The sequence below is a fragment of the Rutilus rutilus genome (genome assembly GCF_951802725.1).
Source record: "Rutilus rutilus genome assembly, chromosome: 1".
Taxonomy (NCBI): domain Eukaryota; kingdom Metazoa; phylum Chordata; class Actinopteri; order Cypriniformes; family Leuciscidae; genus Rutilus; species Rutilus rutilus.
The window spans coordinates 32,798,770-32,820,181 of record NC_140209.1 but is presented as its reverse complement, the minus strand read 5'-3'; the positions used below and the strand labels follow the sequence as shown (position 1 = coordinate 32,820,181).

The following is a 21,412-nucleotide window of genomic DNA, read 5'->3' as shown; positions in this document are numbered from 1 at the left end:
CTAAAGAGAATAGTGTCAGGTGACACTGCCACAATGACCTCTGAGTTCAGGAAAAATGGCATTGAGTTTCAAAAGTGAGCATAGATGCCGAGCTTCACACACATAAATCATTCCGGCAGCATCCAAAAAGCCCCTGTGTACATTCAAGTTACAAAATGCTGTTAGGTCCCATGTAATTCTTTTGATATGGTCCATAGGTACACCTTTACTATACATGAATGAAGCCCTTGCCATTGTTTTCTCAGTCTGATATGTCTTGTGGTTTCTCAGCATCCTAGGAGAGGAAATTGTTCGTAAGTCACACAACGTGTTTGAGTGTGCATGTGAGGTATTTGTGGTGGTGTTTGACTGCATCAGTGCACTTGGTTGTTTTATCTAGTCTTTCTCTCAGTTAAGAGTCATGGCTTAATTGTTAACCTGTCCAACTGCTTCATTAACCTTCCAACTTCCAGCATTATCAGGGAAGATGCTGCTATGCTTGTGCATGTGATCTAACTGCCTGCGTTCATGTGTGTGTGTGTGTTTGTGCACATCTGTTTGGAGATTCACTGACCGAATAGTGCCATTGTTTTGGGTGTAATCCTTTAAAGAAGCAGAGAGAAGCGGAAAGCCAAAGCAGTGCTGACAGATGTGAACAGTTGTTTGGTGCTATTTGCAGCTGGCGTGAGCCATCAGTGGTGTTGTGACATTGGAGGATTACTGTTTCTGCCCTCTTCCTATCTCACCCATGTCTACTCTATTCCTTAGGGGCCAGGGGTATACTCTTGGTACATTCTAAATCAATGGTCATGCTGAGTAACATCCCACACCTAGCGTACAACACTCAAAATTGTCCAAAATCTTCTTTTTAGAAAATTCTCGCTCACAGTGGAGTTCCTGCCAGATTGAATGCCCTTTACAATGAGTTATTTTTTTCACTCTGAAAGCTCTGATAGGACTCTTGGCTGTATGTTTTTGGACGAATGATAGGCACAGCCAAGGCCTAGACAAAAGAATGTGTGTTTTGGCTGCAGAACACCGTGTGAGGACAAATATCCTAACCTCCCCCTGCTGCTACTTGACCAATATCTACACATTCTCACACACTTTCACGAAGGTTTTCACAATGCAATAAGTATGAAACTCCAGCACGGATACAAACACATAGAGGGAATGCGTTCCAAAACTCACACACACATGCATGTTATCATGTTTTGTAAGGCCAGAGGCTCCCTCTCTTTGTGTTTGGAAATAGCTCTTGTCAACACATCCACAATTCCTCATAGTCCAGTAACTCTTTGAAATCCCACAAGCAGTTCCTCGGTCATCCTGCCCATTGTGATCGGTCCAAAAAGTTTCTCTTTTGTTTAACCATTTGCTGACCTTTTTTTTTTTTCTTTTTTTTTTGTAACAAAAGATACATGTAAAATTGCTCAGTTAGATGTACCACAGAATCTATCCAGTTTGGCCTTTATCACAAATTCCTTACTGCTCATGTACACATGCACTCGATGTAAACTGCTTCCTAGAGCCAAAGACAGGCAAACAACAGGTTGTAAAGTAGGCTGTCTGCATTCTTCAAAGGCCTATCGTGCAGAATGGCCATTTTTATAAGGGCTTGAGTGTCAGACTGCATGCTAGTTGAACCTTGATGCGGTTCTCCTCAAAACTCTTTTTGTGCCGCAACTCCCCATTTCATTTTTTTTTTTTTTTACCCCAAAGATTCCAGACATAGTTAATTTGCCTCTAAATAAACCCAGCCAAGCCATGACAAATAGCCAAGGGGATGAAGGGTAGGGGGTGATTGGTGGGGTGTCAGGCTTGCTCGGTCGTCTGTGAGGTTGCCACAGCAACAGGGATCTGGGATTCAGAAAGAGTGTGAGTGTTTTCAGAGCAGGAGACGAGGGATTACAGGAAATATGACAGGACATGACTCTCCGTACCGGACTCTTTCCCCCATCCCACCCTCCAAAAAACATTCTTTCCCTACCAGACACCCCCAACCTACCCCCACTACACTGCCTGACATTATCATCACAATCAGACTGCTGACCTCTGACATTTGACCTCCCAGCATGTGAAGGGTTCATAGGGAAAATCAGTGTGCCGCATTGGGGGCTTCAGGAGATGGAGGAGTAGCCCTGGGTATTCATGAAGAATTGTTTCTTACTTATTGCTGATCTGTTTCCTACTTGTTTTGCATTTAAAGTTGAGAAAAAAACTCCCCACAGACACGCAGTTTTAACCTACGGCATTTCATGTAGCCAGCTGTATTGGAAAAAATAGTAACAGGCATGATTCATTTTGTTTTTGATATGTCACCCCTAAGTTTGGTCCAGTTGGCCTCTCTGCTTTAAATTCTCAGACTTTATGATAAAAACAACCAACCATGGCCGGCAAATACACTCTTGTGATGTTAAGTCAACAGTACTGTTATTAATATGCAGACTTCACCAATGAACTGAGCAAGTGAAGAGAGTTTTGCATTTTCCTCCTCTTCTATTCTGTCAATCAGTGAATTTTAACCTTAACATAACATGTCCTATTCAGTATCAGATGTAAGTCTCGTTAATCAGAAGACTTGGGATTCTTGATGCCAGCAACTTAATCTTGGCTCCCTTATGTATGTTTTTTGGTTCCAGTTCCAGAATATTTTATTACTCCCATATGAAACATTTCTGTAGGTGTGTCTTCCAAACAGCAGAACACTGTGGCGTCATCCTCTATTGTCTTGCTGGGTAGAAAAACAGTTCACCAGAATTTGAATTCTCTCTAATTTTGATGAAATGGTTGAATGGAAAGTATAGATCATGAACGGCTAGCAGGCTCCCTCTATGGTCCAGCAGAAGTCTAAAACAGTACCCCCTATTTGCCAAGCGCTTTTTTAAAGCCCCTCTCCAAGGTCAGAAAGAAACTGCTTCAAATTTGTGTGGGGGAGGAGACGCCAACCACAAAAGAAGAAAAACAACAAAGGGACAGATAGCTCAGTGTAAAAAGTGGTCATCCTATAACAGAAAGAGGAGGAAAAGCCATTGTTGTCTCTGCCCAGGGGTTGTTTTACAGTGGAAAGAGAGAGAGGGCCTGAGGGGGGACACAGAGAGAACAGACCATCCCAGTGCTTGTCATCAGCTTCAAACGGTCTTTTTGATGTGGGAGTTCATCCTGTGGTGGGGCTCCCTGTGTGGGTGTAGGGTTACCCAACACACACTGGCTTCTCATGCCTAGCTTACCAAAGGCCCCAGAGCCCATGATAGAGATGGCTTTTTTTTTTTAGGAAAAAGTAGTTTATTTTATCTTACCTGTTCAGTTTCAGGTCCCACTCAATTGTCCATCAAGATAACCTTCCTGTACTGAAAAGCATAGAATTAGAGCGGAAAGAACTGTATTCAACTGCCACAAAGTGGCTTTACCAACATATCATCTATGTTTTGTTGTCTCCTGTCTTTTGAGCGGTCGCCATTGTGAGGTAACACATGGAATACAGTGCAAGGTCTCATGGGTGAACACAGATAGTTCTGTGTTTTACTATTGACAGCCGTGTTTTACTATTGAATGCAGCGAAGAAATTGGAAAATCAGTAATAATCCTGGAATGCAAACTGGCATGGAGAGTAGCATGCTTTCTGGATTGGAATACCAAAGAATGTGCAAAGTGTGCTCTGCTGTTACAGTCAAGTCAGACATATATGCAACATCTGGGGATAGCATAAAATTTAGTGTTTTTCTCTGTGTGTGTGTGTTTGTGGTCCTGGTAAACCCTACATTGTGGGGACCAAAAGTCCTTATACAAGAATAATAATACCTGTGTGTGTGTGTGTGTGTGTGTGTGTGTGTGTGTGTGTGTGTGTGTGTGTGTGTGTGTGTGTGTGTGTGTGTGTGTGTGTGTGTGTGTGTGTGTGGATTATCACCTGCTCCCTAACCTTGTTTTATACTAAGCTTAGTATATTTACTATTTATGTTTTCTGTGCATGAGTTTGGAGAGATACTGGACCTGGCCTGTTGATAAAAGTTTCTGAGGTCCCACTGAAATGCTTTTACACTCAGGTGCTCATTTTCTAAATTTGTGCCCCTCAACAGATGCCGGCCTGGTTATACTGGTTTACTTTGTCAGCATCTGGACCCCTGTCATCGCTCGCCTTGTCTAAACGGAGCAGCTTGCAAGAGCCAGGTTGCTAATGGAATCCCACAGTACACTTGTGTGTGCCAGCGAGGTTTCAGAGGTAAGCTTGAGGGTGTCTTCATGTCATCATGGTACAGTTTGTGGGAAATATAGGGCTGGTTGTGAATGACGCTTCTTGTGTCTGCAGGTCAGGATTGTTCCCTGATTGATGCATGTGCCACAAATCCCTGTGCCAATGGTGCCCGTTGTACTAATTGGAACAATCACTACAACTGCTCGTGCCCACCTGGGTATCAGGGAAAAAACTGTCGCAATGACATTGATGAGTGCCGCAAACCTGGAAAATGCCTTAATGGTGGAATCTGCATGAACACCCATGGCTCATTCCGTTGTGACTGCCTTGCTGGGTACAGCGGGCGCACATGCGAGGTGCCCACCCAGCCTTGCGCCCCTTCACAGTGTCTCAACGGGGGCACCTGCCATCAGACCGGTGACCACACCTACGAATGTGCTTGCTTGCCAGGTACAAACAGACAGAAAGCATGCATGCATTCATGTAGACACACACCCTTTATCAAGTTCCCATACTCATGCCCAACCCTTGGAATCGGGGTTTCCCGATGCGTCTGAACTTTCCAGGCAGTGATACCTCATGCTTGCTATAAATAGCTCAGACTGAGTGAGAGAAAGATACAGAAGAGAAAGAGAGTGAGCAGAACAGTCAAAGCGTGGAAGAGGGAAAGCGCGTGGGCTGCTGGGCAGGAATTTACTTTATTGCCTTTCTGCTCCCCTCTGGGGAGCAAGCAGGAAATGTCTCTCACCAGAGAGGAAGTCATTGAAACCGTGAGAGATTATAAAACAAGCAAACACGACAGGGAGTATGGCCCTCTAGAGCAGATCTCCGTCAGGTCCTGGCTTTGCCTCTGTGGGAACCACCGAGAGAATATGTAAACACTCAACACCCACTGGACCTTTTTACTGCTCTCTTTACTCTGTTCATCAATTTATCAATGGTTGTGGAACAGGAGTAAGTGAAAATTATTAGGTGTGTTAGGGAAGTGAGGAAAAGATCAGACATTGTTATTCCCACATTTACCCCCCTGCTTCCTGTGTCATATTTCATTTCTCCGCCCAGGCTTCAGGGGACACAACTGCGAGGAGAACGTGGATGACTGCCCTGGACACAAGTGCATGAATGGTGGGATCTGTGTAGATGGTGTCAACACATATAATTGTCAATGTCTGCCTGAGTGGACAGGTAAATGTACACTTTTTTCCCATGTTTACTGTTAATTTTTAAGTTAAAATAACTTAAAATAAATTGGCATTTGTCATTCTGTCCTTAGGCCAGTATTGTGCTGAGGATGTCAACGAGTGTCTCATGCAGCCCAATGCTTGTCACAATGGCGGTACATGCTTCAACACCATTGGAGGGCACACCTGTGTATGCGTCAATGGCTGGACGGGGGACGACTGCAGTGAGAACATTGATGACTGTGCCACAGCTGTCTGTTTCAACGGCGCCACATGTCATGACCGCGTGGCCTCCTTTTTCTGCGAGTGCCCGGTGGGCAAAACTGGTATGACTGTCTTTATCATCCCGCCTTGTTTTTAGGTCTTGTTCGTTATCCTCAGAGTCCAATTAGTGACATTCTGCTGTCCCTACAGGTCTGCTCTGTCATCTGGATGATGCTTGTGTCAGTAACCCCTGTAATGAGGGGGCCGTGTGTGACACTAACCCTCTGAACGGCCGCGCCATCTGCACCTGCCCTGCTGGCTTTGTTGGCGGAGCCTGCAACCAAGACATGGATGAGTGTTCAATTGGTAAATGTACAACATTGTGAATGGCTCCCTCTCTCGTTGATTCTTTCTGTCTGTCCCTCATCTTTGTCTCTCTCAGTAAAGAGTAAATGTTAACTGACTCCTCTGTTTCTCTCTTGTGCCAGGTGCCAACCCCTGCGAGCATTTTGGGAAGTGTGTAAACACGGAGGGTTCGTTCCAGTGCCAGTGTGGACGTGGCTATACCGGCCCTCGCTGTGAGATTGATATCAATGAGTGTCTGTCCATGCCCTGCCAAAACGACGCCACCTGCCTGGACCGCATCGGCGAGTTCACATGCATCTGTATGCCTGGTATGTCAGTACACTTGACCTTAGCTTACACAGAGATGTTAAATCTGCTTCAGATCAATGTGGACTTCCAGACTATATTACTATATAGACCTACTTTGGAAAACATGCAAAGTTCAGAAGAGGAGGGTTTGTTATGTAATAACGTTGTGGTCATTTGGGGAGGGGTAATTTAATTGAAATAGAAAAACTCTGTCCACATGGGTAAGTCACAGAAACCACAGATCAGTGTTTTGGCTTTGTGTCTTCAGCACACACGTTCAGTAAAAACTTGTATCCTGCACTACATGCATCTTTAGGTTTTTTGGGGAACCATACAAATCGGCGCTGGGAGCGGGGTGTATTGGGCAATCTGGGAGAGAGGGGGAGGAGTGTGCAGTGAATTATAATGAGATCTTGAGTGGTGGGAATGGAGTGGAACAATGGGGCCCCTCTGTGCTCCGTTCTTCGCCCTACGCACATAGAGAGAGAGCAAACTTTTTCCCAGCACTCTCATCCCCTCCCCCCACTTCTGCTCGTACCCCTTTCATTTCCACAGACACCTCTTCTTCCCCACCCTCCTGATCATCGGCAACTTGGCCCTGGCTCACGTGGAGGGGCCAATTCTTTCTGATTCCATGCCGCCGTCAATGCTCTGGCCCCAGCCCACACTCTGTTTCACCTGAATAGGGCGACACACAAGAGCGGCACTCTGCTGATTATAGAACATGTGTGTTCTCAATGGAGAGATGACCACAGGGCATCCTGCGGACAGTAGGGTGTGGTGCTTCTAGTCAAAGCAGGGGCCTCAGTTTGCATAGACGAAGCAATTCTCCATTTCCTCAGAGACATGAACTTGCTGTAGGGTGCAGTGTAGCAGAACATCTCAGTGTGTCTATGGGCCCCTGTGTTGTGAGAAACTGCGGTCCGAGATTTGTCTTCAATGCATTGAGGGTTAGAACTGTGTTTCACTCTGATTTCTCTCTATCAGGCTATCAGGGGAAGTACTGCGAGGTGGACGTTGATGAATGCGAGAGCAACCCTTGTGTAAACGACGGCATCTGCCGAGACATGGTTAATGGCTTCACCTGCACCTGTCAGCCAGGTATGAAACGTCATTTTCCCAGCATCACCAGCTCAACAGTATGTATGCAAAATTCACTTGTGTGGTCACTTAATATACAATCTCAATTCATGTAATATCAGGTTAAACCTAGCTTTGCCCCCTAGCCTGATAGAGTTTTTGCGTAATTACTCATTAGAGTGCAGTCTTTAGCGCTATGCAACTGCGTGCCCAAACAAAGACACCATTGTAGCCCCTCTACACAAGCACCCCCCCCTCCTCCTCTTCCCAACTTGTTCATAGAGAAGGGACAGCAGTCTCACCCGTCTCTCTCTACATAGAGGTGGTGGGGGGAACAGCAGCCCTGCTAATGAGATTCTTTTCCATGTCCGCAATTTACATCTGGGGCAGACAACCCCGCACCCCCCATTTAGCTATTGAGCCGGTAGCGTTTGTGCAAGGAAAGGGGGAGGGCCACTGGCCTTGAAGAAAACAATTCTAGCATCTCCCCCTTCTAACCTTCTGCCCTAGGCATCAACATAGATCCCATCATAACACTGTTAATCAACACAACACCCTCTAAAGATGCAGAAATGAACATTTCTCATGGGGCCCCAGCCATTTTTTTCATTCTTACTAGAACGTTTTCCCAGACAAGGGATATCAGTCATTGTTTAAATCCCACTGCCCTCTCACAAATGCATATTTTCCATATAGCAAATTTTAATCACTGCAAAAATGTAAAGAAACTTGATTAATATCTTCCAATTTTTTTTTATAAAGAGACAGTTAATATCCCAACAAAAAATTTTTCACATACTAAGACTATAATGCACAGATCAACTCAAGAATATGATTGATAAGAAAAACATTTCAACACAGTCCATTCCAGATTGTGACAGTTGGATGGATTCAGAGAATGCAGAATCTGGACATATTCTAAGGCTCCAGTATTAAGTCAAATGTTTTAAATTCTGGTTATCAGTGGTCTTGAAGAGTGTCAAGCCACAGTGCATATGTTATTGATAATACAAACCACTGACATCATAAATTCAAACAGAGATTCGTTCAAAACTTTAAGTGAACCTCCATTGAAAACTCAATAAGCTTGAATAAGCCAAGGTGCAGAGATCTATAACTAGACCGAGCTCTACTGCCCCCAAAGCTGAACCTAATGACCCGGTCAGTGTGTGGAACTCACCTCTGCTGCCTCAGACTGACCTCTAACCTCTATGTTTGCCTGTCCCAGGGTTTACTGGCACCATGTGTCAGATCGACATTGATGAGTGCGCCAGCACTCCCTGCCAAAATGGAGCCAAGTGCATTGACCGGCCCAATGGGTATGAATGCCGCTGTGCTGAAGGTAAGCTGCTAAATGAATATGTGTGTATGATTGTGTGTGCCTGCTGTGCAAGAGTTTTGTGGATCCCTTCAGGGTTCAAAGTCAAAATCATCATTGCTGACTTCATCCATACACCTGCTTGTAGTGTCAGGGTCAAATGCTTTACTTCATACTGGGTATGCTGGGCATACTGACGAAAAGCTTTAAATCCCCCTCCTCTGCCCTGCAGACCCCAATGTCACAGGGTCACCAAGGCCAGCAGCTGCTGACGTTGAGGGTTATGCTCGGTCATCACCCCGACATCTGTTCATCTGTAACCCACAATGCATACCCACACAGTGACGTATGGCACAACCAAAGGTCCCAGCAATTTATTTCACATAGTTGTGCCTGTAGGAATGGCTGTTTTCTGGTTTTAGTTTGTCCATCAAATTCACATGAGCTTGTATGTGAATGTTTTGGGCTAAAGATACAGTACATACTGCATGTGTCTCTTGGCTTTTAGAAAGCACAGACATGGAGTTTGTGTATTGTCTGAAACAGCCTGCTGTTTGGTATTCGCCGTGCTCCAGTTCCCCTCTGCTGAGCTGTCCCGTTAGCTGGGACGCAGGGTATTGTCCTGCTACTCGAGGGGACAAAAGCAGGTCTGTGAGGCCTGTGAAGGGCTCTCTCACTTTCTCTCTCACTACCGCAGCCCAGCCCTGCCCTGCTCCTCACAAGGCTGCTGCCTTGACAGCCTGTCGGCATGGAAACCACGGGAACAGAGACTCCAAACTGTAGAACCTTTCACAAGAGAGAGAGAAAGAAGGAAACGGAGGTAGCAGACAGAAAAGAGAGAAAAAACGTATCGAGTCTGGGGAAAGAGGAGAGACATTTTCAGACCTAAAAAGCAGGGGGGCAGTCAAGGGGGTGCTGGATAAGAAGGATAAAGAGTACAAGGAAACCAAGGAAGTATTTACACCCCAGACAAAAACACAAATAAAGGGCATTGAATCATTCATGCAGAGTTTGTGAGCTACAGTGGTTATGAGCGGACAGTAGGAATATGGAAATACTATGAACGAAGACAATGCTATTTCGTCTTACCTAGCTTGTGCAGTAATGGTCCGCAGAGGGGAAATTGTTCTTGCCGGACACAAACCACAAATGCAGGAACCTGTAGAGCATCGGTGACCATATAAATCTGATACTTCTCCGTTCTCACCACCTCACTCAGCCCTCGAGATGTTGGGCTTACAGAAAAAAAAAAATCACTCTTCTCTGCTTATTCACTCCTACACGTCTCCTCTTTGTCCTCAGGATTTGAGGGAAGGCTGTGTGAGAGCAACATCGATAACTGCAAGCCCGACCCGTGCCACCATGGCACTTGCATAGATGGCATTGCCAGTTACACTTGTAATTGTGATCCTGGCTACACTGGCTACCGCTGCGAGAACCAGCTCAACGAGTGCCACAGCAACCCCTGCCAGAATGGCGGCAAATGCGTGGACCGAGTCAACAAGTATATCTGCCAGTGTCAACATGGCACCTCAGGTGAGGGATGATGTATTACTAATTCAACTATTAGCTACATTCAGTTTTCTGTTTCATGTTAAAGACGGTTTTGGCTTCCCACACAGGTACCAACTGTGAAATCAACTTTGACGACTGTGCTAGCAACCCATGTGACTACGGAATCTGCAAAGATGGCATAAACCGCTATGAATGTGTCTGCAAACCTGGCTTTACCGGTGAGACAGGGAGAGAGCCTCCCCCACTTTTCTTATACATTATAAACACGCTGTTGAATTAGCAAATTAAGAGAGATACAGAAGAGAAACCTCGGTTAAACTTTATTCTACACTGTCCTTGTTGCTGTGTAATTATACAGTTAAGTACCGAGTAATATTAATGAACAACAAGCTCACTACACGGTTAGGGTTAGTTGCTTGTAATTATGTATAATTTACTGATGTTACTATAGTAAGTACATGTAAAATATGTAACAAGGACACTATAAAATAAAGTGTTACTGAAACCTCATTATAAACTTCCATCCCTTTCAGGATCTCAATGTAAAGACGAGATTGATGAGTGCCAGTCGAACCCTTGTCGCAACGGAGGGACCTGCGTAGATGATGAGAACGGCTTCCACTGCCAGTGCCCTGAAGGTTTCCACGACCCATTCTGCTATTCACAAGTGGATGAGTGTGCCAGCAGCCCATGTTTGCACGGGACCTGCAGGGATGACCCTAATGGGTACAGCTCCATTACAAACTTTAAAACCAGCAGGAAGTAAATAAATGGGGACTTGTTTTGACTGTGACTCTTGTTTGTATTGCTCCTGCAGCTATCGGTGTGACTGTGAGCCTGGATGGGTGGGTAAGAACTGTGACCTAGACCGAAACGATTGTTTACCCAGCCCCTGCCAGAATGCAGGCACCTGTTTCGACCAGCTCAATGGTTTTACCTGCAAGTGTCGGCAGGGTTTTAGAGGTGAGATATATGTTACATTAGCTCAGTATGTGTATTACAATAATAACAACAAAAAGAGATTTTATTACACATTGTTGTACCAGGAAGAACAGACTGTCCTCTCATATTTTATTTTCAAACTCTGCTGCTGAAAAGGGTGTAATGTTTCGTAATGTAGGGAATTCCAGTTCTTAAGAATTGAACTGTTTTTGCCAATGGCTACATTCTGACAGCTGTCTTTCACTCCCATCCTCAGGTAACTTATGTCAGGTGAACATCAACGAGTGTGCCTCCAGCCCGTGTCTAAATCAAGGCACCTGTGTGGATGGAGTTGCCAGTTTCACCTGTCTCTGTGAGCCACCTTATAGTGGTCCCACCTGTGCAGAACTGCTTACACCTTGCTCTCCCAACCCTTGTGCCAACCATGCTTCCTGTGTGAACACACCCGACTACCTTGGCTACCAGTGTAACTGCCAACCTGGGTGGCAGGGTAAGTTTCTAAATGCATTCTGATTCAAATCTATAAGAATTGAGTTTCCTGAAGCATGTCTTAACTCTGAGTGTCCTTCACACCACAGGTCAGTTGTGTAACAATGACATAAATGAATGCACCTCTAACCCTTGTAAGAACCGCGGGACCTGTACAAATACTTTGGGTGGCTACGTGTGCTCCTGCCGTGCTGGCTACTCTGGTCCCAACTGCGAAACTGACATCAATGACTGTTCACCAAGTGAGTCAAATGGAACATAAACTAGGTTTTTATTGCAGATCTTGCAAATAAAGCAGTCAGGCCATTCTTTGGCGTGGTCTAATGGTGTTCTCAAATTTTGTCAGACCCCTGTCTGAATGGAGGATCCTGTACAGATGGAGTGAACTCATACCGTTGCAGCTGTCTGCCAGGCTTCACCGGGGAACGCTGTGCTGCCGAGGTGAACGAGTGTCAGAGCGGTCCCTGCAAGAACGGAGGCACTTGCACCGACTACGTCAACAGCTACACATGTACCTGCAAACCAGGTTTCACAGGCCTTTTCTGTGAGACCAACATAGCAGACTGCACTGAAAGGTGAGACCATGAAGACGCTCATAGCTTATAAAAGAAACGCTGTAGCCAATAGTAGCTTATAAACAAATCATCTCCCCTTTTGTTTTAGCTCCTGTTTTAATGGAGGAACCTGCACTGATGGGATCAACGGCTTCAAATGCACTTGCCGCTCAGGATTCACTGGAGATTACTGCCAGTACGAGGTGAACGAGTGTAACTCTCAACCGTGCCTTAATGGAGGAGTTTGTCAAGATGCCCTGGAGTCATATCGCTGCTCATGTCCGAAAGGTTACACTGGCCCCCGTTGCCAGGTATTAGTCCAACATAATGCTATAACCTCAACATGCTTACACATTTTTTATATTACATAAAATAATAAATATTAGAATAAATAAAATAATAAAGATATAAAATCAAGGATAGAATGGAACCAATGAAAATAAATTACAGATTAAAATGAATTTTTTCATCTCTCTTTTAGTATCCAGTTGATTGGTGCAGGCCTTCTAACCCTTGCAAGAATGGTGGTCGCTGCAGACAGAAAGATGCCTCCTTCACGTGTGACTGTTTGGGTGCCTGGTCAGGTCGTTATTGTGACATCCCAGGAGTGTCCTGTGAAATTGCAGCCAGACAGAGAGGTACATAGAAATAGATGTGAATTTTTTTTATGGATTCAATTTCACTATGACCTTGCTAACGGTTCACACACTCTCTCTTGCACAGGTCTCCAGACAGATGAGCTTTGCCTCTATGGTGGACACTGTGTCAATACTGGCAACACACACTACTGCAAATGTCCCGCAGACTACACAGGCAGTTACTGTGAGTCCCAGTTTGACCACTGTGAGGACAAACCTTGCCTCAATGGCGCCACCTGCAGGAGCTACATGGGAGGATTCACCTGTGATGTAAGTCATCTCACCACTGGTACAAAATAGCATATGCTATCATTCATACTTGTACAAGGCCTAATTAACTACAGAATATGAAGAACTGAAGATATTTCAGAAAAGATGTTGAACTGACCTGTTTTTACTCCAGTGTATGCCTGGTTATGAGGGGAGCAATTGCGAGAGAGAGGTCAATGAGTGTCAGTCTCACCCATGTCAAAATGGAGGAACCTGCATTGACCTGGTGGGACATTACATCTGCTCCTGCCCTCCAGGAACTCTAGGTAAGTTAAAAATGATAAAACTATGGTGAAAAATATACCAGAATCAAGTGCGAAAATCAAAATATAAACTACCATCAAAAGTTTGAGTATACACAAAAATACAGTAAATCAGTAATATTGTTATTACAATGTAAAATAACTTTTCTGTTTTAATATTTTAGAGTGTAATTTATTACTATGATCTTAGCTGAATTTTCAGCATCATTACTCCAGTCTTCAGTATCACATGATCCTTAAGAATTTTCTGATCAAGTAATTATTATCAATGTTGAAAGCTGTATTAAAAACAGTATTCTTTTCTTTTTTCTTTTTTTTTTTTTTAAAGAAAAAATCTTGCTGTCCGCAAACTTTTAAATGGTAGTGTACATAGGTTACATATAGGTTGGAATATTGTCACTCAAATGTTTTCATTATGACATTTTCTTAGGGGTCCTCTGTGAGATAAATGAGGATGACTGCGCAATTCCCTCATGGCCCCGAGGGATACCCAAGTGTCAAAATAACGGCACATGTGTGGACAGGGTTGGAGGGTACAGATGTAACTGCCCTCCAGGCTTCACTGGAGAACGCTGTGAGGGAGACATCAACGAGTGCCTTTCCGATCCCTGCGACTCCTCCAACAGCTTGGACTGCATACAGTTGCCCAGTGATTACCAGTGTGTGTGCAAGCCAGGCTTCACAGGTGAGGGATGTCTGAAAACTGAAAAATGTGTCTGTGAGGTACATATGTAAGATTGTGTCTAACTTAATTTTGTCTTCAGGACGAGGGTGTCAGAATAGATTCAGTATGTGCGAGTCTCAGCCCTGTATGAACGGAGGAGTGTGCTCTTTGTCCGGCAGCTCACCGCTGGGATACGCTTGCACCTGTCAGCTTGTGAGTATCCAGGCCTTATATGACATAATGTATCAACTGTAGCATTATGATCTTGTGTTTCCATCTTAACTGTACTGTATTCAAATTAAAAAGCAACTACTTAACTCCTCATTGTCTCTTTCTCAGGGGTATGCAGGTGCTAACTGTGAGAGGAGCATGAACTGCAAAGAGCTGCCTTGCTACAACGGCGGCAGCTGTACTCTTACCTCACGAGGTGCACGTTGCACCTGTATTCAGAGATTTGGCGGGCCACAGTGTCAGCACCGCAGCAGTGATGGCTGCTCCTCCAAGCCCTGCCGCAATGGAGGCTTTTGTACAGTGGAAATCAGCTTCCCTTTTTTCCAATGCCAGTGCATCAATGGCTGGTCGGGCAAACGATGCGAACAGGAAGCCAGGCTTCTGGCACCTCTTCCTCCTCAGTGCCCTATTGCTGATTGTCACGGCAAGGCCAATGACGGTGTGTGTGACAAAGAATGTAATTCGTTCGCCTGCCTCTGGGATGGAGGTGACTGCTCTCTTGCTGTGAACCCTTGGGCACGCTGCACAGACCCTCGCTGCTATCGGCTCTTCAACAACAGCCAGTGTGATGAGTTCTGCTACAATGAAGAGTGCCTGTACGATAACTTTGACTGCAAGAACAAAGAGAAAGTCTGCAAGTAAGTCCTGTACTATTTTTATCATGAATCATAGGACCGTTTATTATGGTCTTTCTCTAATACGGTCTCTCTTCATTCAGCCCCATCTATGAGATGTACTGTACCGACCATTACGCAGATGGGCTCTGTGATCAAGGCTGCAATACAGAAGAGTGTGGCTGGGATGGACTGGATTGTGCAGGGAAGATTCCAGAAGATCTTGCGGAAGATGTGCTGGTTATTGTAGTCCTGCTGCCTCCAGAGGAGCTGCTACGGACACAAACTGCTTTCCTGCGGAAACTAAGTGTAATCCTCCACACCACATTGCGTTTCCGCCTTGATCAGAACGGAGAATACATGATCCGACCCTTTACAGGCCATGGGACACGCATTAAACGAGAGGTTCATCCTCAGCAGGAGGTCATTGGGTAAGTTGGGGTTACTATAGTAAACGGTGCAATTTCATTTACCTTTGTACGGCGAAATTCTGCAGGCAAATTGTAGTCACCGCAATAAGACCCCATGAGACCATGAATTTTGAATTCTTTTAACTTTGAAGTTTTTTGCTGTGTTGACCAGTAATACAGCTGCTTATTTTGGAAGTGACCTTTGAGTGAGTAGTGCTTCATGCATCGCTAAAATATTGACAATGGACCTTCTTTGCCTGCAAAATTTTGCCAACGGTTTGCTAATGTGAGTGTACCTTTACAAATACTCTTTGGCTCCTCTGAAGGTCCGTTGTATACTTGGAGATAGACAACAGGCTATGCTCCCAGGGCTCGGATGACTGCTTCCGCAATGCTAACAGCGCTGCTGAATATCTGGGTGCTCTGCAGGCTAGTGATATGTTGCGTTTCCCATACCCCCTCAAAGAAGTACGCAGTAAGTATCCACACTTACACCAACTTAACTGCCGCCTTACATAGGCCTCATTGGTCCAGCTGGCTACCTTTGACAATTTTATGATAATTTACCAATTCTCTTTCAGGTGAACCAATGGATTTTTATAAGTTTCCTGAATGGAGTAAGCTACTGCTAGTAGGGGTGGCTTCTCTGTTCTTGTTGGTAATCTTGATGGTGGGCATGTTGATTGCCCGCCGCAAACGTGAGCACAGCACACTCTGGTTCCCTGAGGGCTTCTTCCTCAAGAAGGAAACGAGCAGTAACAAGAACCGCAGAGAACCTGTGGGCCAAGATTCCCTGGGCATGAAGTGAGTCGCTCATGCAGTATCAAAGCTATTGTCAGTATGCATCATCAAAATATCCCTTTTATAGGCACTAATTAGCATGTATGACTCTTTGCAGACACATGCCAAAAACAGTGGAAGAGTCTCTATTGGCTGATCACAGTGACCAGTGGATAGACACAGACTGCCCTGAGGCTAAAAGACTTAAGGTGATTGACCATTTATCACTCTTCTTTCGATGTATATGTGTATGCATCAGTGAAACAGTTATATATGTGAATGAACAGCCTTAATAATATCCTCTTTTTTATGACCAGGTGGAAGAGCCAAGCATTCTGTCAGATGGTGAGGATGCAGTTGACAGCAGACAGTGGACACAGCATCACTTGGCAGCGGCAGATATCCGTATGCCACCTTCCATGGCTCTCACACCTCCGCAGGGAGAGTTTGACAGCGACTGCATGGACGTCAATGTCCGAGGCCCTGGTATGATATGTTTGACTGTCTACTTTCTTAGTCCATGTTTGGGTCCTGCATAGATTAACTTCAGATACAAGAATTACAAATTGATTCAAAACATTTACATACTATTATTTCATATAGATGGCTTCACACCCCTGATGCTGGCATCCTTCTGTGGAGGTGGGCTGGAGCCCGAAGTGACTGAAGATGATGACTCAGAAGAATCCTCAGCCAACATCATATCCGATCTCATTTACCAAGGAGCATCGCTCGCAGCTCAGACCGACCGCACTGGAGAGACTGCTCTGCACCTGGCTGCACGCTACGCCCGAGCTGACGCAGCTAAAAGACTCTTGGATGCTGGGGCTGATGCAAATGCACAGGATAACACAGGCCGCTCACCTCTGCATGCAGCTGTAGCAGCTGATGCTCAGGGGGTTTTCCAGGTAAAGTCACCTATGAACAAATACATGTTTAAATATGGACTATTGACACAAAATCAGTGCTAATGTATTCCATATTCTTGCATCTTCAGATTCTGATCAGGAACCGCGCCACAGACCTAGACTCACGCATGTATGATGGGTCCACTGCTCTGATCCTTGCAGCCCGTCTGGCAGTAGAGGGCATGGTGGAAGAGTTGATCACCTGCCATGCTGATGTCAATGCTGTTGATGAAATAGGTAGGCACAAAAGAAAAAGAAACATATTTATGCTTCAGACGTGAAGTTTCATTGTTTCTGATGGTTGCATATTATGTTTTTTTTCTCTCCACAGGAAAGTCAGCTTTGCACTGGGCAGCAGCAGTCAATAATGTTGAAGCTACAGTTGCCTTGTTGAAGAACGGTGCCAATAAAGATATGCAGGACCTCAAGGTATGCAATTATATACTTTTGAGGGTTTTGAAGGCTTTATCTCAGCCATGTTTTTAATTTTTGAATCTATTTATGATCTTCAGGAGGAGACTCCACTATTCTTGGCTGCAAGGGAAGGAAGCTGTGAGGCAGTGAAGATGTTGTTGGCTCACTTTGCCAACAGGGAGATAACAGATCACATGGACAGGCTCCCTCGAGATATTGCCCAGGAGCGCATGCACCATGACATCGTACAGCTGCTGGATGAATATAACACTGTGAGAAGTCCGCAGGGCCATGCAGGGGCAGGTCACCACATGTCTGGTAGCCATACGCTCTCACCACTCATGTGCCCTCCCAGCAACTTCCTTCAAGGGCTGAAAAGCACCCCTCAGGGTAAGAAGAACCGTCGCCCAGGGGCTAAAGGCATGGTTGGGCAGCATGCTGCCAGTCTGAAAGATTCAGCCAAAAGCCGCAACAAACGGCTGACGCTAGACATGCAGAGTGCTTTGCTGGAGAGCTCTGTCACGCTTTCCCCTGTCGACTCGCTGGATTCGCCGCGCGGAGGCGCCAACAATGCCGGCTACATCACCAATCCAACCTCACCGGCCGCCATGCCCACTCCTGGCCTTTTCCACTCCTCCATGTCTGTTCCTTCCACTCCCATGGTGCACAGCAGTATCCTGGATGGCACCAGCCCTTTTGCGGTCTCCCTGGCACAGCTGAGCGACCTGGGTGACGGAGGGCTCTCGATGCAGGGGCGTGTGGCCATGCAAGGAGGCAGCATCAACCAAGGCCCCCACAACTACGTGCTGAATGCCGGCCAGATGAGCCTCAACATGGGCATGGTAAGTCCAGTTAGCGTCCCGTTTGACTGGCACAGCCGCATGACTCCATCTTCTCAGTGCAGTCAGCCCATGGTCAACATGGTGCATCCAGCAAGTAGCCAAACAGGCATGCACCCTCAGACACCAACCCTGCAGCAAACCAGCATGCTCTTGCACCAGCAGCAGGTTTTCCGTAATGCCCAGCAGCCCATACTGCAGCCAACACCCGTCTCCAACACGCCCTCTATTAGCCCGGTCAAACTGACGCCCATTGCAGAGCAGCAACCGCAGCAACTTCACAGCCACGCACTCACCAACCCCAACCTCACCCGCATGGGCTCCTCCACTCCCCCGACACCACAGCAGGCACAGCCTCCTCCAGCTTTCTACCAGTCACAGCAGCCGCAGGCTCAGCCTCCGCAGGCCACAGCATCCCCTCAGGCCTCGCAAGCACAGGCTATCTCGACTCAGGCACCCCCGGCACAGGGGAGCGGCAGCACCGCAGGCCCGGAGGATTACCCCACTCCGCCCTCCCAGCACAGCTACACCTCTGCCATGGATGCGACGCCCAAGCATTACTTGCATGTGCCCAGTGAACATCCTTACCTGACCCCTTCTCCAGAGTCTCCAGAGGCCTGGTCTAGCCCTTCCCCTCACTGTGTGTCTGATTGGTCTGACTCCACCCCGAGCCCGGCCGTCACGGCTTCTGCTCAAACCCAGATTTCCCACGTCCAGGAGTCCAATGGGAAGATGCAGGTGTTTGCTTGAACAGCTCAACCTACCTTAAATGTTTGTGACTTTGAGAGAGTAGAGTTGACAAGCGTCACTCTAGGGCTTGTTTTTTTACTTACCTGTCAGCCCATTTCCAAGATTTTAATTGGATTAGGATTGACTGCTTTGCGTCAAGAAGACCCGTCTGCTGGTGTCTGCAGAAAGAAAGTTAAAGGGAAATGTGTTGTCTTAAAAAGAAGACAATTTAATGAAGTAAGACGTTCTGTCACAGATGGACTTGTTTTTAATTATAAAAAAAAGTATATGAAGAATACCACGTCTTTCATTTCAAAGACTTGGGGACACTCCTGAAACTAACAAACTTTATAAAAAAAAAATAGATTGAGAGAAAAGTGAAATGTTGAAGGAAATTCCTTTCTTTTTATTTATTGTCTTATGTTTTCCAAACTGCCTTGTGGGTGTTTCGGCCCTCTTTCTGTCTCTGTTGTTTTTAGTGACCCCCATAACAAATGCCTTACTACTTCCAATGTTTTACATGGGACTCGTGAGGAGGTCTCAGGTTCCATGTTGCTACTGTTACAAGAGGAGCAGCTCATGATTGCTTAGCTCGTCTGTTCCGCCCCTGGTTTTATCAACAGCAATTGATACATTCAGAATTTATAAACCGGGCTTTTGAGTGACACACACATACAATGAGATTAGAAGTTTTACAAATTTTAGTGATATTTATTTAGTCTAGCAGTCAGAAACAGATTGGCACATGAAAACAGAGGTATATAGAGACCAACACAAGTGAAATATTCTGATTTAAAATGATTTTATACATGTTGTAAAAGTATTTGTATGAATGTAGAGGGGCATCTGTGAAGCACTTCAAGGGGAAAATCTTGAGAGAGAGATGGTAAGAAAACCCTGAAATCCTAGTTCAGCATTTATAGCGACAGTGCATAAAAGCGCCTCCCGAAAACAGGCCAGTGTTTAGAGTGTTTTCAGTGTTGTGTTGTATCAGTGGAAATGATTTTACTGAACATAGTTTCTTCAGTGACCTCACCGACTTATAAAGGCCTGAGCTCTACCAGCTCCCTCTCAGAATCCCTGCCAGTCACTGCCTTATAGTCTTGCCTTGTGTAAATTTGTTTTATTTTGCTTTATTCTTTTTATAACCACATTTTTGGAACCACAGCTAACTGTGGAACATTGATGTATTAAGCTGTGTTATTAGGCTGCTGCTCTGCGTCACTTCTTCGGTGACACTCAACTTCCTTTCCGCGAACATTCCTGATCGGAACCCACCAGCCGGCGCTCGTGGAGCCGCTGACTGCTGCGGAACTGATCTCATCGCGTTCCTGGTCCCTCACGAGCAATTCATTTCAGTACTGAACAGCTGCAGCTGACATTTGACCACTAGAAAGTCTTCCTCTGGGGCCTTACGAAGCCAAGGCAGTGTGGTTGATTTATTTTAATGTAATTTGATCCCTCAGGTCCAGCATTTCCATGTGGTCTAATCATATTCGAGCTCCTTTTGGTTTGGGTCGTGAGCATGTGTTGTGTGTTGGGTACAGGGCTAACGGGGTTGCTAATGGTCTGCTAGTGCTCTGTCACTCCTCAGGGAGGTGTTATATAGCATGCAGTGTTGTCTGCATCTTTAGCAGTTCCCACCCCATGAGCCTAGACGATGACATCTGTCGTGTCTGGTCAGAAGGCGTGAGACGGGAAACGCTACTATGTAGTGATGCCCCTGGCTTTCTGCAACATGTTCGTATGTTCATCCCCAATTACATTCCCAACTGCAAGATCTGCATTTGGCAACACTGACAGGTGTTTTCCAATTTGTCTTGCTATTACCAACAGAAACGTGCCCATTTCACTAAACTATGTTATGTATCCATAACATATGGGTTTGACAAATATCTGGCACAAATACTGTGTACAGCAATGTACCACATTTCAAGACTTGAGGTGGTTTTGGAGCACATTCTGGACCTCTTTGTTCTTCTACATAAGTACTACTAAGCTTAGCTTATCAAGCATAAGTCTTCCTTTTGTTCATAACCTTTCACTTCTCATGATACGGTTCTCCAGATATTTTTGAAATTCCAGTACCTGTAAATATGTTTCACCTTTTTTTTTAGGTCTACTTGTTTATGAGAAGTCTTATGTTTCTAAAATGATTATGTACTAAAAAAGAGCAAAAAGTAAATGTACTTTTTTATTAGCATTATTAAGGTGAGGATGTGACTATATTGGTCTTGCATAACTAGAACAGCCATAGATATTTTCTATCGTCATTATTAATTTCCTATACTTGTTTAAAAGTAGTTTAAAATCATTGTATATAAACAGCTTTTCACAGTTTCTTTCTACAAAGTTGTAAAATATGTTACTTCTAATAAAGCAGTAGAAACTACATTCCACTAATGTCTTATTCTTTCTCTCACCTCGTTCACATTTCCATGCATTCTAAATCCAGTAGGTTTTAGATCGCTTAAAAATACAGCCATGAGCTGCGGGTCCAACTTGAAACATGCAGATGTATGTATAGCTACCAATTTCCTCCAG

The 21,412-nt window shown here is 45.2% G+C and overlaps 1 protein-coding gene across 1 annotated transcript in view; it reads left to right on the top strand.

Moving 5' to 3' along the window:
- Nucleotides 1-21,267, top strand: part of notch3 (notch receptor 3) — a 29,337-nt gene extending 8,070 nt beyond the window's left edge. The window contains exons 3-33 of the mRNA XM_084429357.1: nucleotides 4,056-4,198; nucleotides 4,286-4,621; nucleotides 5,234-5,356; nucleotides 5,445-5,678; nucleotides 5,767-5,922; nucleotides 6,045-6,230; nucleotides 7,198-7,311; nucleotides 8,519-8,632; nucleotides 9,911-10,144; nucleotides 10,231-10,341; nucleotides 10,657-10,849; nucleotides 10,941-11,086; nucleotides 11,322-11,555; nucleotides 11,644-11,796; nucleotides 11,901-12,129; nucleotides 12,218-12,419; nucleotides 12,590-12,746; nucleotides 12,832-13,016; nucleotides 13,150-13,282; nucleotides 13,710-13,964; nucleotides 14,044-14,156; nucleotides 14,283-14,812; nucleotides 14,893-15,219; nucleotides 15,525-15,673; nucleotides 15,780-16,002; nucleotides 16,097-16,187; nucleotides 16,296-16,464; nucleotides 16,582-16,886; nucleotides 16,976-17,123; nucleotides 17,218-17,315; nucleotides 17,399-21,267. Of these exons, the coding sequence (XP_084285483.1) occupies nucleotides 4,056-4,198; nucleotides 4,286-4,621; nucleotides 5,234-5,356; nucleotides 5,445-5,678; nucleotides 5,767-5,922; nucleotides 6,045-6,230; nucleotides 7,198-7,311; nucleotides 8,519-8,632; nucleotides 9,911-10,144; nucleotides 10,231-10,341; nucleotides 10,657-10,849; nucleotides 10,941-11,086; nucleotides 11,322-11,555; nucleotides 11,644-11,796; nucleotides 11,901-12,129; nucleotides 12,218-12,419; nucleotides 12,590-12,746; nucleotides 12,832-13,016; nucleotides 13,150-13,282; nucleotides 13,710-13,964; nucleotides 14,044-14,156; nucleotides 14,283-14,812; nucleotides 14,893-15,219; nucleotides 15,525-15,673; nucleotides 15,780-16,002; nucleotides 16,097-16,187; nucleotides 16,296-16,464; nucleotides 16,582-16,886; nucleotides 16,976-17,123; nucleotides 17,218-17,315; nucleotides 17,399-18,889 (7,282 nt within the window). The 3' untranslated portion in view covers nucleotides 18,890-21,267. The remainder of the gene's footprint in view (nucleotides 1-4,055; nucleotides 4,199-4,285; nucleotides 4,622-5,233; nucleotides 5,357-5,444; nucleotides 5,679-5,766; nucleotides 5,923-6,044; nucleotides 6,231-7,197; nucleotides 7,312-8,518; nucleotides 8,633-9,910; nucleotides 10,145-10,230; nucleotides 10,342-10,656; nucleotides 10,850-10,940; nucleotides 11,087-11,321; nucleotides 11,556-11,643; nucleotides 11,797-11,900; nucleotides 12,130-12,217; nucleotides 12,420-12,589; nucleotides 12,747-12,831; nucleotides 13,017-13,149; nucleotides 13,283-13,709; nucleotides 13,965-14,043; nucleotides 14,157-14,282; nucleotides 14,813-14,892; nucleotides 15,220-15,524; nucleotides 15,674-15,779; nucleotides 16,003-16,096; nucleotides 16,188-16,295; nucleotides 16,465-16,581; nucleotides 16,887-16,975; nucleotides 17,124-17,217; nucleotides 17,316-17,398) is intronic.
- Nucleotides 21,268-21,412: the final 145 nt, after the last annotated feature.